Source organism: Martes martes (assembly GCF_963455335.1).
Source record: "Martes martes genome assembly, chromosome: 18".
Lineage (NCBI taxonomy): Eukaryota > Metazoa > Chordata > Mammalia > Carnivora > Mustelidae > Martes > Martes martes.
In genome coordinates this window covers 26,977,405-26,989,399 of record NC_137906.1, presented here as the reverse complement: position 1 = coordinate 26,989,399, position 11,995 = coordinate 26,977,405, and the positions used below count along the sequence as shown (strand labels likewise).

At 45.0% G+C, this 11,995-nt stretch overlaps 1 protein-coding gene across 1 annotated transcript in view; it reads right to left on the bottom strand.

Moving 5' to 3' along the window:
• TMC7 (transmembrane channel like 7) overlaps window positions 1-11,995 on the bottom strand; it is a 55,703-nt gene that overhangs the window by 11,738 nt on the left and 31,970 nt on the right. Inside the window, exons 7-12 of the mRNA XM_080830485.1 lie at window positions 10,960-11,107; window positions 9,762-9,935; window positions 7,927-8,084; window positions 4,785-4,902; window positions 4,133-4,230; window positions 1,947-2,133 (exon numbers count right to left, since the gene is read on the bottom strand). Of these exons, the coding sequence (XP_080686611.1) occupies window positions 1,947-2,133; window positions 4,133-4,230; window positions 4,785-4,902; window positions 7,927-8,084; window positions 9,762-9,935; window positions 10,960-11,107 (883 nt within the window). The remainder of the gene's footprint in view (window positions 1-1,946; window positions 2,134-4,132; window positions 4,231-4,784; window positions 4,903-7,926; window positions 8,085-9,761; window positions 9,936-10,959; window positions 11,108-11,995) is intronic.

Below are 11,995 nucleotides of genomic sequence, written 5' to 3'. Positions count from 1 at the left end.
GTCTGCTTCTTCCTCTGCCCCTCCTCCTGCTCTTTCACTCGCTCTCCCTCTCACGTTCTTTCTCTCTCTCAAATAAATAAACAACGTCTTTTTAAAAAATAAAAATAAAAAATAAAAGCAAATTTTCTATCAAGGCGAAAAAGACTTGTAGAAACATCAAGTGGAAAGGAGTGAAGGGTACATTTATAGGCATACAATTTCTCAATATTTTTAGAGACTACATTACTGGGAGGGGGCCTCAAGCTGCTCTTACCTCAGCAGTAGCCAGAAAATCTTGTGAGCTGGACGGCAATGAGCGCCAGGGACCCCTGGTGTCCTGTTTGGGGGTGGCTGGCTGGTCAGGCCTGTGGTGTCAGAATTCAGCCCAGTGCCCATGACCTACTCTCTTACCCCCACACGTCTTTACTAAGCCACACACCAGAAAAGCACTGGGTGACCAATATTTTCAGGGAAAGGGAAAAGTTCTAAGTTTTCTCACATCCATCTCTCCTTTGGTGCTTTCGACCAACTCAAGTTTCCACATGAAAGCACCAGAACATTCTTCAAAGGCCAAAACATCTGGGTTGGAAGTACAGCCCAATTCAAGGTATTGCTTACCTAAGGATTAAATAGCTTAGGCCCTCGAGTGAAGTAAATCTGGAGTCACTTGTAAGCTGTGTGACCTGGGGCTACTTACTTAACCTCTCTGAACTTCAGCTTTCTGATTTATAAAATATGGGTAACATCAGTACCTACTTCAAAAGATGAGTATAAGCATTCCATGATGACCCGTGTAAAGTGTTCAGCAGAGTGGGAGCACATGGTATTCTTACAACCGTTATTACTATCATTATTATTAATGCTATTATTATTACCTCCATTTCTGAATCCTTAGGGCTTGGCATAATAGGTAATAAGTAAGTGTGGGGCCTGTTAACAGAGGGCAACTCCAGAAGAAGGTTGGAAGTTACTGTATACGTATCTGTATATAGTTTATAAAGTTTTTTTTTTTTTTTAAAGATTTATTTATTTGTTTTGAGAGAGAGCACCTGGGGTGTGCGGGCAGGGGCAGAGGGAGAGACAGAGAGAATCTTAAGTAGACTATACTGAGTCTGGAGCCTGACGCGGAGCTCGATCTCATGACCCTGCAATCAGGACCTGAGCCGAAACCAAGAGTTAGATGCTCAATTGACTGTGCCACCCAGGCACCCCTGTCTATAGTTTAACAGTGAGCATATATTGCCTCAATAATAATAATAACAATAGCTCAGTTAATAAACCCAGATCAATTAGTCATTCACAGACCACTCTACCCAACAAGCACTTAGTTCAGCCACAATGCTTGGGGACTGTGAGCCATTTGAGGAGCGACACAAATACTTGAGACCTGAAAATAAATACACCGGCTCCAACATCCAAATGGAAAATTATAAAACTTAAATTAATAGATGTTTTGTGAAACATCACCAAAATATGCCACTGCCCACTGATGGCTCAACTGTGGCTCCCCTCTTAGACAGTTACTTACAAAAACAACATTTAAATCACAGGAGCAAAAAAAGTCTTAGCAAAACTCTCAAAATTGGGGCGCCTGGGTGGCTCAGTGGGTTGAAGCCTCTGCCTTCGGCTCGGGTCATGATCCCAGGGTCCTGGGATCGAGCCCCACATCGGGCTCTCTGCTCCATGGAGAGCCTGCTTCCTCCTCTCTCTCCCTGCCTGCCTCTCTTGCCTACTTGTAATGTGTCTGTCAAATAAATAAATAAAATCTTAAAAAAAAAAAAACTCTCAAAATTATAAAGATGTGGAAATCCATCCCAAGTCTTTCTTCCAGAATAAAAATACACACCAAATAAGGGATGTAATTTTGATAAGTCTGATGGGATGTGTGTGGGCTGTAGACACACGACCTGCTGAATGCCTTGCGAGGCATTCAGAATATGAGCTCCCCCCACCCCTGCTCTCCTTACCTCTTTCACATAAAAGATGATAATGAACTTCAAGGTTGCAATGGCAGGGAGAAGAGGTGAGAAAAAGGCTCCAATCCAGCAAATGGTTTGCCCATAGACAATCCCCAGGACGTTATCTGGAATGGCAAATTCCTGTTGTCCCCAGCACTGAATCAGCTTCCAAGAAGAACAGTAGGTCACCAGGAGCCTGGAAACAAAGGGACAATTTGTCACCTGGACTGCCAGTGCCTGCCACGACCACAGAACCACGTCTACCCCATCAGGGCTGTTTCTACACACATTTCTCATGGAAATTGGTTAGTCGCATGTCTAGAAGAGGCAGAATACAGTGAACTCTGGAATCATTAAGACCAGAGTCTGAATCTCAGAACCTCCAGCTTAGCAGCCAAATGAGTTAGATGAGGTTCGTTTCCCTCATCTGGCATGTGAGGGAATTTTAACCCAACCTACTTCACCAGGTTGTGGTGACAGTGGATGACACGGGCAGTCGCTGTGCTCGTTTGCCACTCAGGCCAAAAAGTAACGTGCGTTCACACAGAAAATGGCTTATGAGAACCCTATCACCTAGCTTGCCACTTCCTGGAATCCTACATGCTTCTTACAGAAACCCTAGGACCAGGGGCCCGAGATTAACACACACAGAGTTGCTCACTGTAGAGTGGCACATATCAGCAAAAACACTGGAGACAACCTAAATGCCCATCAGTAGGGGCTACACTGACAAATTATAAGGCATGGACTCGTATTATATAGTCCTTAAAACAAATGAGGAAAATCCATGTGTCGTGATATGGAAAGTTGTTCATATTTTGTGTGTCCAAGGGAGGGGCAAAGCTACAGACCAGTGGGGATGCACTTTGATCCTACTTATCAGGGGGAAAAAGAACACTCCCAGCAAGACTGTGTGTTTTTATTTACATAGGTAGTTCTGTAAATGTTTTTATTTTTAAGGACTGCCGGATCTACCCCAAAGTGTTAACAATGGCCACCTCTGAGAAATGAGGTGGGAGTGGGGAGCTAGGGGATGGTAACAAAAGAGAAGTCTCACTATTCTCCAGACCTCTGTTTTTAATTTCTGCATTTATTCTAAATATTTAACGTTTTTCAGTAAGTGTACACTCATGTCATATTTGCATAGATCTTTTAAAAGGAGAGTTTTGAGGTTAAGTCAGTTAAGATCCTGACTCTTGATTTTGGCTCAGGTCATGATCTCAGGCTTGTGAGATCAAGCCCTGTGTCCGGCTCCATGCTGGGTGCAGAGCCTGCTTAAGATTCTCTCTCTCCCTCTGCCCCTCCTCTCACCACCTCCTCTCTCTCTTTCTCTCTCTCTAAAAAAATTTAAAAATAAATGAAAATAGAGTAGCCTGGGTGGTGCAGTCAGCTAAGCATCCAATTCTTGGTTTTGGCTCAGATCATGATCTCAGAGTCATGAGATCAAGCCCCACATCTGCTCTATGCTCAGTGGGGCATCTGCTTGAGATTCTCTTCCTCTACCTCTGCCCCTCCCCTGCTTGTGTGCATATTCTCTCTCTCTCTCTAAAATGAAAAAATTTTAAAACAATAGAAAAATAAAAATAAAAGGAGAGTTTCTTTTTTTAAAGTTTATTTTTAAGGGCTTACTGGACTACAGACATGCCTGGATAATTTGTACATCTGGGTAAAAAAGTGGTTAAGTAAACAGTTTCACCTAAGGCTCACGGAGATGTCAATAATTATAATAATGCAATGACAATATGGTAACAATAATCATGATAGCGACAGTTAAGACTCTGTTGAGCGCTCAGCACTTGTCTTCATTTTCTCACAACTGTGCCGAGAAGCGGCTAGGGCTACTACCCCATTTCACAGGTGGGAAAATAGGCATGAAGCTTAAATAACTTGCCCAAGGTCACATGACCAGCAAGTGGCAGTGCTGGGCGTGAACCTGGAGGGTCTCCCCTGACAGTAGCTGTGCTGATGGCCAGAAGCCAACTCCATTGAAAGCAGAGTCATTTTGGTTCCTGCTGCCTTTCAAGGGGGCACCTAACGGACTATGGGGTCAATGGCCTAGAGGCAACTGTAAGTCTTTGGATGGCTGTAAGTGATTTCTGTGAGCTGAAGAGCAGCTGTGATGGGAGCCTCCACTGGGCATATGGAAGGGACTGGGAGGGGTAGGCGGAAATCAGAGGGGTATCCCCCACACTTACTTTCTGGGAAAATCCACAAAAAGGGTCACAGCCAAGATGATGATGAGGTCAAAGATCATCAGCTTGTACATTTCCTGCCCAACCTGGGTCTCCCAGCACTGAAACCAAAGAGATCAAGAGAAAATGAGGCACAACGGGGGCAGAGAAAGCCAGGTCTCACACTCCTTCCAATAGTCCTGTCCACCTTTAGATTCTGCTGCCTCTAGAGGCCAACAGCTGACGCTCCTCAGAGATCCAGCACACACTCTGGTGTTCAAGCTATAGAAGTGCCTGCTTGGGACGCCTGGGTAGCTCAGTCAGTTAAGCGGCTGCCTTCGGCTCGGGTTATGATCCCAATGCCCCGGGATCGAGTCTCACATTGGGCTCCTTGCTCGGCAGGGAGCCTGCTTCTCCCTCTGCCTCCGCCTGCCACTTTGCCTGCCTGTGCGTGCTCTCTCGCTCTCTCTCTCTCTCTCTCTGACAAATAAATAAAAATAAAATCCTTTAAAAAAAAAAAAAAGGAAGAAGTGCCTGCTGTGTGAGACTCGGCTACACAGCACGGATCAGCTGGGATTCAAACCCATAGCTTTGAGGGCTGTTCTCTTGACTTTGAGCCTGTCACTCCCCACTGATTACCACCCCCCTACAGAACACCCCATCCCTGCAGGCTCACCGGGTAGAGTTTCTGGTTGTAGCCACACAGCTCACAGGAGTAGTTATCACAGGATGTAATCTTGGAGCCCAGGGTGAACACCAGCACACAGATGGTAGCCAGCCGCATAAAGACACACCTGTGGGGGCCAGGGAGTAAGAGAGGGAGGGGAGGGGATGAGAAGAGGCCTCAGAGCAGGCTGGCTCCTTGGAACTGAGGCTAGAGAGCAGAAAACCTTCAAACCAAACCCACAAATAATCAGAGAGTTTCTGTTAGGGATTCTGAGAACGTTCTAGAAATGGATAGCAGCCCTGGTGGCACAGCTTGGGGAATGTACTTAATGCCGCAGGACTGTACACTTACAAACATCTAGGGGCACCTGGGTGGTTTAGTCGGTTAAGTGTCTGTTGATTTTGGCTCAGGCCATGATCTCAGGGTCCTGGGATGGAGCCCCACATCATGCTCCATGCTCAGCATGGAGTCTGCTTGAGATTCTCTCCCTCCTTCTCCCTCTGCTCCTCCCCCTGCTTGTGCACGCTCTATTAATTAATTAATTAATTAACAATTTATTTTTTTTTTAAAGATTTTATTTTTTTGAGAGAGAGAAGCAGCAGGCTGAGGGAGAGGGAGAAGCAGGCTCTCCATTGAGCAAGAAGTCCAACACAAGGCTGGATCCCAGGACTGGGATCGTGAGCTGAGTGGAAAGCAGACACTCAGACACCCTAAATATTTTTACTTTTTTTTTTTTTTTTTTTTTTTATTTGACAGACAGAAATCACAAGTAGGCAGAGAGGCAGGCAGAGAGAGAAGGGGAAGCAGGCTCCCCGCCGAGCAGAGAGCCCGATGTGGGGCTCGATCCCAGGACCCTGGGATCATGACCTGAGCCGAAGGCAGAGGCTTTAACCCACTGAGCCACCCAGGCGCCCCACCCTAAATATTTTTTTTAAGTGTCTACAATGGGGCACCTCGGTGGCACACTCAGGGTAGCATGTGATCTCAAGATTGTGAGTTCTAGTCACACACTGGGTGAGGAGATTACGTAAAAATAAAATCTTTTTTAAAATGTCTAAAATGGTAAATTTTGTTATGTATGTATTTTGCTACAATTTTTTTTTAAACGGCAAGGGAAAAAAGGATCAGAAAGCTGGGAATTCCTGAACCCATGATGTTACAACCACACTACAGAACATGACCCATTGCTGAAGGGAACTAACGGAATCTTTTAAGTGTGAGCTTTGAGTGACATCTGATAGACTGAGAAGGGGGAAAATCATGTTATGGAGTGTCACTTACATAAGATCTTGTTTCTAAAAGAACACAAAATGTGTGAGTAAACACCAGAAACCCCACAGATGAGGGCTCCCTGGGGAAGTGGGATTCGAGACAGGAGGGCAGAGTGGGCTAACTTTTTTGAAAGATGCTTTTCTATTGTTTGGTTGTAAAAAAAAAAAATTAAATTTGAAAAAGTGGGGGGAAAAGCAAAGCCACACATCTGCTCACTATTCTCCTTACGTAGCACCACCTGATATCCTGTCCCTCCTGCTCGAATTCCAGCAGGGTCTGGGGAGCACCACTCAGGAGCACCAGCACCACTCAGGAGGGGCCCATAACTAAAGATGGAATCGAATTAAAAGTCAGAATCTACACGGTAGTTTATAGCAACTGTGGGCAACAGAACGCAGAACACAAAGAAACAATGAATTAAATCCACACGAGGGGACATGCTACAGGACAAATGCTCGTTTCTTCCACAAATCCATGGCCTAATGAAAGGGGTAGGGGTTCTTAAAAGAGTAAAGGGGGCTTAAGAGACATAACAACCAAACGTAGCCTGTGGCCTTTGTCTGGATCCTGCTTTGAACCAACTAATCCTGGAAAGTCATTTGCAACTTCATTGGGAACTGACTTAATTTTATGAGGTGTGATGCTGGTCTGTTAAGCGGGGGAGAAAAAGGTGAAAAAAGATTTGCTTAAAATAATCCAGCTAAAGTTGGGGGCGGGGACAGATGAAACAAGATCAGCAAATGGTTGGTAATGATCAAAACTAAGTGATGGGCATATGGAGGCTTATTATACGTTCCGTTTCTGTTTGAGATTTTCCAAAATAAAAAGTTTTTTTAAAAAAATGCAAATGCCATCTGAGGCATGAAACGCTCTATTTCACACAGTCCCCAGCTGGTCCCCTTAAACTTACTTGTGTTAGCTCCCTAGACCCTGCTTTACAGCTGTCCTTTCTTTCTTTTCCTTTTTTTTTTTTTTGTCAAGATTTTATTTATTTATTTATTTGACAGAGAGAGAGAGAGAGAGAGAGAGAGACAGTGAGAGAGGGAACACAAGCAGGGGGAGTGGGAGAGGGAGAAGCAGGCTTCCTGCTGAGCAGGGAGCCCAACACAGGGCTCGATCCCAGGACACCGGGATCATGACCTGAGCTGAAGGCAGACACTTAACAACTGAGCCACCCAGGTGCCCCTCTTTTTTTCTCTTTAAGAAACTGAGTGTTTATTTAGAGTGAGAAGAGACAGTACAACAAATTATAAGCAGTCAGCTACAGCACACCCAGTCAGTGACCTGGCAACTTTCTCAGCCCTTACTAAGCCAGCAGATGCCCCAGGTTCCTGGTGTAAGCACTTGTAAGTCTCCTCCCCTCTCCTCCCAAGGCCCATGCACGGGGGCTAGCAAGGTGGGAGCATGGGGAGTTGATGCCTCCAGAAGCCGGCCACCCTTATGAAGTACAGGACAGACACCTTGGTGGGTAGGAACCCACTAATCTATATCCCACCCAAACACCCAGTTTCCTAGTAGGGCCGAGCCCCGGCTGCCAACAGCCCCAAGAAGATACGTTTTATCAGCTGCCTTCCCTTTGCTGTCTCATTTCCTCATTTCCCTGCTGGTATACTGTCATTCCTAACATCTTCTGAGCAATCCCAGGGCCCCACCTTACGCCCTCAGCTGTCACTGTGCTAATACGTGAACCAAAAATATAATACCGCTGAGTACATGCTTAAGTCAAAGAGATTTCACTGCATGGGCAAACTCTGATTCATTCATGTGGGCTGTCTGAAGGTTGTCGAGGGTTCTTGGGTCAGCAGGAAAAGGGGCCGCAAGTGATTAACAAGGTCTGCCATGGGCAAGCGGTGACCTGCTTGGCATGTCTAGGCATTACCTAAGGATTGTCAGCCGGATCTCAAAGCCTGGAGAATAATCCTCATAGTGGATGATCTTGGCAAAGATCATTGGGGTGATAAAATTGGCCAGCGTGATCACAATAGAAGGCAGGTACAATATCAAAAGGTTCTCTCCAAAAACCATCTTGTCAATTTCCTATGAAGATAACAAAGGGAAGTTGCATCACATATGAAATGACCCTGAAAGAACTAACTACATGGACGTCAAGTCATTATGCTATACATCTTATGTTATATGTCAACTATGTCAATAGAACCGGAAGAGAAAAAAAGAACTCTGCTATATATATATTTAAATAACAAACGAAACATATATGTCATTCAGCATGGCCCCTAAACATAAGCCATTTTCTGGGGTCCTTGGGTCACTCAGTGGCTTAAGTGTCTGACTCTTGATTTTGGCTCAAGGCATGATCTCAAGGTCGTGAGATCAAGCCCCATGTCTGGCTACGCACTGAGCATGGAGCCTGCTTGGGATTCTCTCTCTCCTTCTTCCTTTGTCCCTCACTCTCTCTCTGTAAAAAAAAAAAAAGGAGGGGGGGTGCCTGAGTGGCTCAAGTTGAGCCTCTGCCTTCGGCTCAGGTCATGATCTCAGGGTCCTGGGATCGAGGCCCGCATCAGGCTCTTTGCTCAGTGGGTAGCCTGCTTCCCACTCTCTCTCTGTCTACTTGTGATCTTTCTCTCTCTGTCAAATAAATAAATAAAATCTTTTAAAAAATTAAAAAATTAAATAAAAATACAAATAAACATAAGACATTTCCTTTTTTGGATGTTCGAATAGAGGAATCATGCTCTAGTACCAGAGAAAGAAAAATTAGCTCTACTGGATGAATTAAGGTCAAGTATAAAAAAAAAATTCATACAGTCTATATTAATGGGTAATTTAAAGTATTTTCAAGGCCATAGTAGTTATTGATTTGGACTAGCCATTCTCTCAGAGTACTAGACTATTTGGCCACATACACAGCTACCTGGGGAAAAAACTAGAATTTCCTGGCCTCTCTTAGAGTGAGTTACAGCTATCTGACTAAATTCTGGCCAAACGGATGTTAGTAGATGTTTTGAGTGCAAGCACTTAAGAGGTCTTTCCCTTTAAGAAAAGGGTATACCTCCCCATCCTTCCCATTGGCTAGAATGTGGACATGCTGAACTATCTTGTACCACACAGAAGAGGGCATACCCTAAGGATGGCAGAGCCACAAGATGGAAGGAACCTGGGCCCCCTCCTCCAATGATTGATTTCATGAATCAAAGCCACCAGACCAAGATGCATTTTTAAAACCACTGCTATTTTAGGTAAACAGGGGCTGCAGCTAGTCAGTTAGTGGAGTCGAGGAGTAAATCTAGGTAGGCAAACCTGAATTTGAATATTGTGGATTCTAGGAGGAATTCCAAACACTCTTTTTGGATGGTCTTATATTTTTATTAAAAGTGGAAATTGGGGGCTCCTGGATGGCTCAGTGGGTTAAAGGGTGTGCCTTCGGCTCAGGTTGTGATCCCAGGGTATGGGATTGAGCCCCTCCTCGGGCGCCCTGCTCAGCGGGGAGCCTGTTTCTCTCTCTCCCCCCTGCTCACGCTCTCTCTCTCTCTTGCTATCTCTCTCTCTCAAATAAATAAATAAAATCTTCAAAAAAAAAAAAAAGTAGAAATTGGTTACTTCTGATTTTCAGTTCTCTGCCTTAACAGTCAAACTTAGATCCTCACGTATAAAACAGAAATGATGATGGTCTCTACGTCAGAGGCTGGTAATGCACTTGGCACACCTAATGTCCAACCAGGGTAACAGTTAAACTGACTTTCACAGAGTACTCACTTTTTTCATGTGCTCTTGTGAGAATATTGTCGCTCTATAGATTGCGTAAAAGCATGCGGCTAAAACGGCTAGTACAATACAGTTCAAAAACAGTCTCAGAGAATAAATCCGTATGGTCTCTTCTGACGTCCTTTCTGCTATCTTCTGCCGAATTCTTTCTTCCTCGAGATCTGCCTGAGGGCCAAAGAAAACTCATCTGTGAGCACGAGGTAAAGGGATATTCAGGGCTAGAACCTGGACTTCATCGTCATAGTCCATCCATCCCCCTTTAAGACCTTCTTTAAACGTTCACGTCTGCCCAGATATATTCCCAGACCAAGCCCAACCAGCTTTCATGTTTACTAAGGCCTAAGTCAAGGTAGAACCTCCTATCTATGACTTGCAGTTAGGGGCACCTGGGTGGCTCAGTCGGTTGAGCATCTGCCTTCGACTCAGGTCAGGACCCCAGGGTCCCGAGATCTAGCCTCATGTAGGGCTTCCTGCTCAGCAGGGAGTCTGCTTCTCCCTCTCCCTCTGCCCCCGCCCCTACTTATGTCCTCTCTCTTTCCAATAAATAAAATCTTTAAAAAAAAAAAAAAAAGATTGCACTTAGACTTCACAGTAACTGTGAACACAGAAGCAAAACCTATTCCTGGCACTACTTAACTGTAGTATGTGTCATTCCTTTAAACAAATTACACATTTGATTTGATCCCTTTCATCTCACTTTATTATGCTTTTGTTATGATCATCCCCTCCTCCTATTTTTTGGTGGGTTTGTTCAAGATACTATTTGCTCCTCTTTCTCCCCTTAAGAATCTGGAAATTCTCTTGTACTTTTTTGTATTCTCCCCACTCCACCTTGGCTAGTTCTGTTTTTCCTGGTGTAAGTGATGCATGACAGGTTCTCATCAGGTGGAAAAATAACACTAGAAGGTGGTGGGGAAGGAGGGCAGACACCATCCCCTCCCACCCACCCTCATGTGCCCGGCTCCCCTCCCATCCCCAGTCCACTAGCTCCATGCTTCGGTGAAGGTGATCAAACCCAGGAGGTGGTTCTCCATGGAAAATTCTGGAAGATGACACAAGGGCAACTTGCTAAGCACTAAAGAGAGCTCGGCCCTCACCCAGGCTCTCTGCCAGGTGCAACCCCCACAGCTTTCCCAGGCATGACTTCACTGGCAAGGAACCAGCTGAGAGAAAACCCAGCAGCACTCACTCGGAGCTCATACCGCAGGCTACTGTGCTTCAGGTCCGCCATGCTGCGGTTGGTGATGCAGAAGTCCCAGCCGGCAAAGATCTTGTTGCAGTAACTCTGGAAGTGCTCCTCGCTCCGGATCAGGTTGATTTTGAATCCTTCCACCGACCTGACCCCAAAACACGATGACCCTTCTTAGAAGAACAACAGTGAAACATGGACCTGTGGACTGGCTTTGCTGGCAACATAAAAAGGTTACACATGGCTGTGTCTTCCACTCATTTTCACGGGGACACGTTTTGGACCATGCCACTTATATGGGGCAGCTAATCAGGTACCTCATTGTGAAAAAAAATCTCCTTTCATCTATCCAAGGGCTTCTCTCATAGTTGGAATAAAATCCAAACTCTTGACCACAGCCTAGAGATCCTGCACTATGCCATCCTTCCTCCCGTACTGCCATGCTGCTGTGACTACCATGGCTTTTTTTCCTTTCTATAAACTCACAAACTTCTCTGGCCACAGGGCCTTTGTACTTACAGGACCCCTCTAAGAACTCCTCAGACAGTTCTTCCCATGCCTCTTCCCACGGCTGCTTCTTTCTCATCATTCAGGTTTAAGCTCAAACATCCCTTCCAAAGATTCCTCACCGCGCCCTCTAAAGTTCTGACCCCACTTCAGCTTAGTCTACTTAATCTACTTTCTTCTTGGCAATGACCCTAACTGGCAATTATTACGGGTTTACTGCTTGTAGCCCCTTAGCCTGACTACATTTTAAATTCCTTGAGGGCAGGTACATGGGTGGTCTTGCCACATTTATATCTGGAATGCCTGGACTGTAATACGAACACTATGAATGAATGAATCGATGACGTAAATCGTAAAATAACCAAATATTTAGAGAGCAAGCACCTGTTCAGGTCAGATGCCACACTGTTGCACCCTTTGTAATTTTAATTCATTTAACTAACTAAAATTTAAATTAAAATTTTAAAATTTTAATTAATATTCCTTGCTATTCATTTCTTGGGAACTGGCATCTCCCACTGAAGCACCT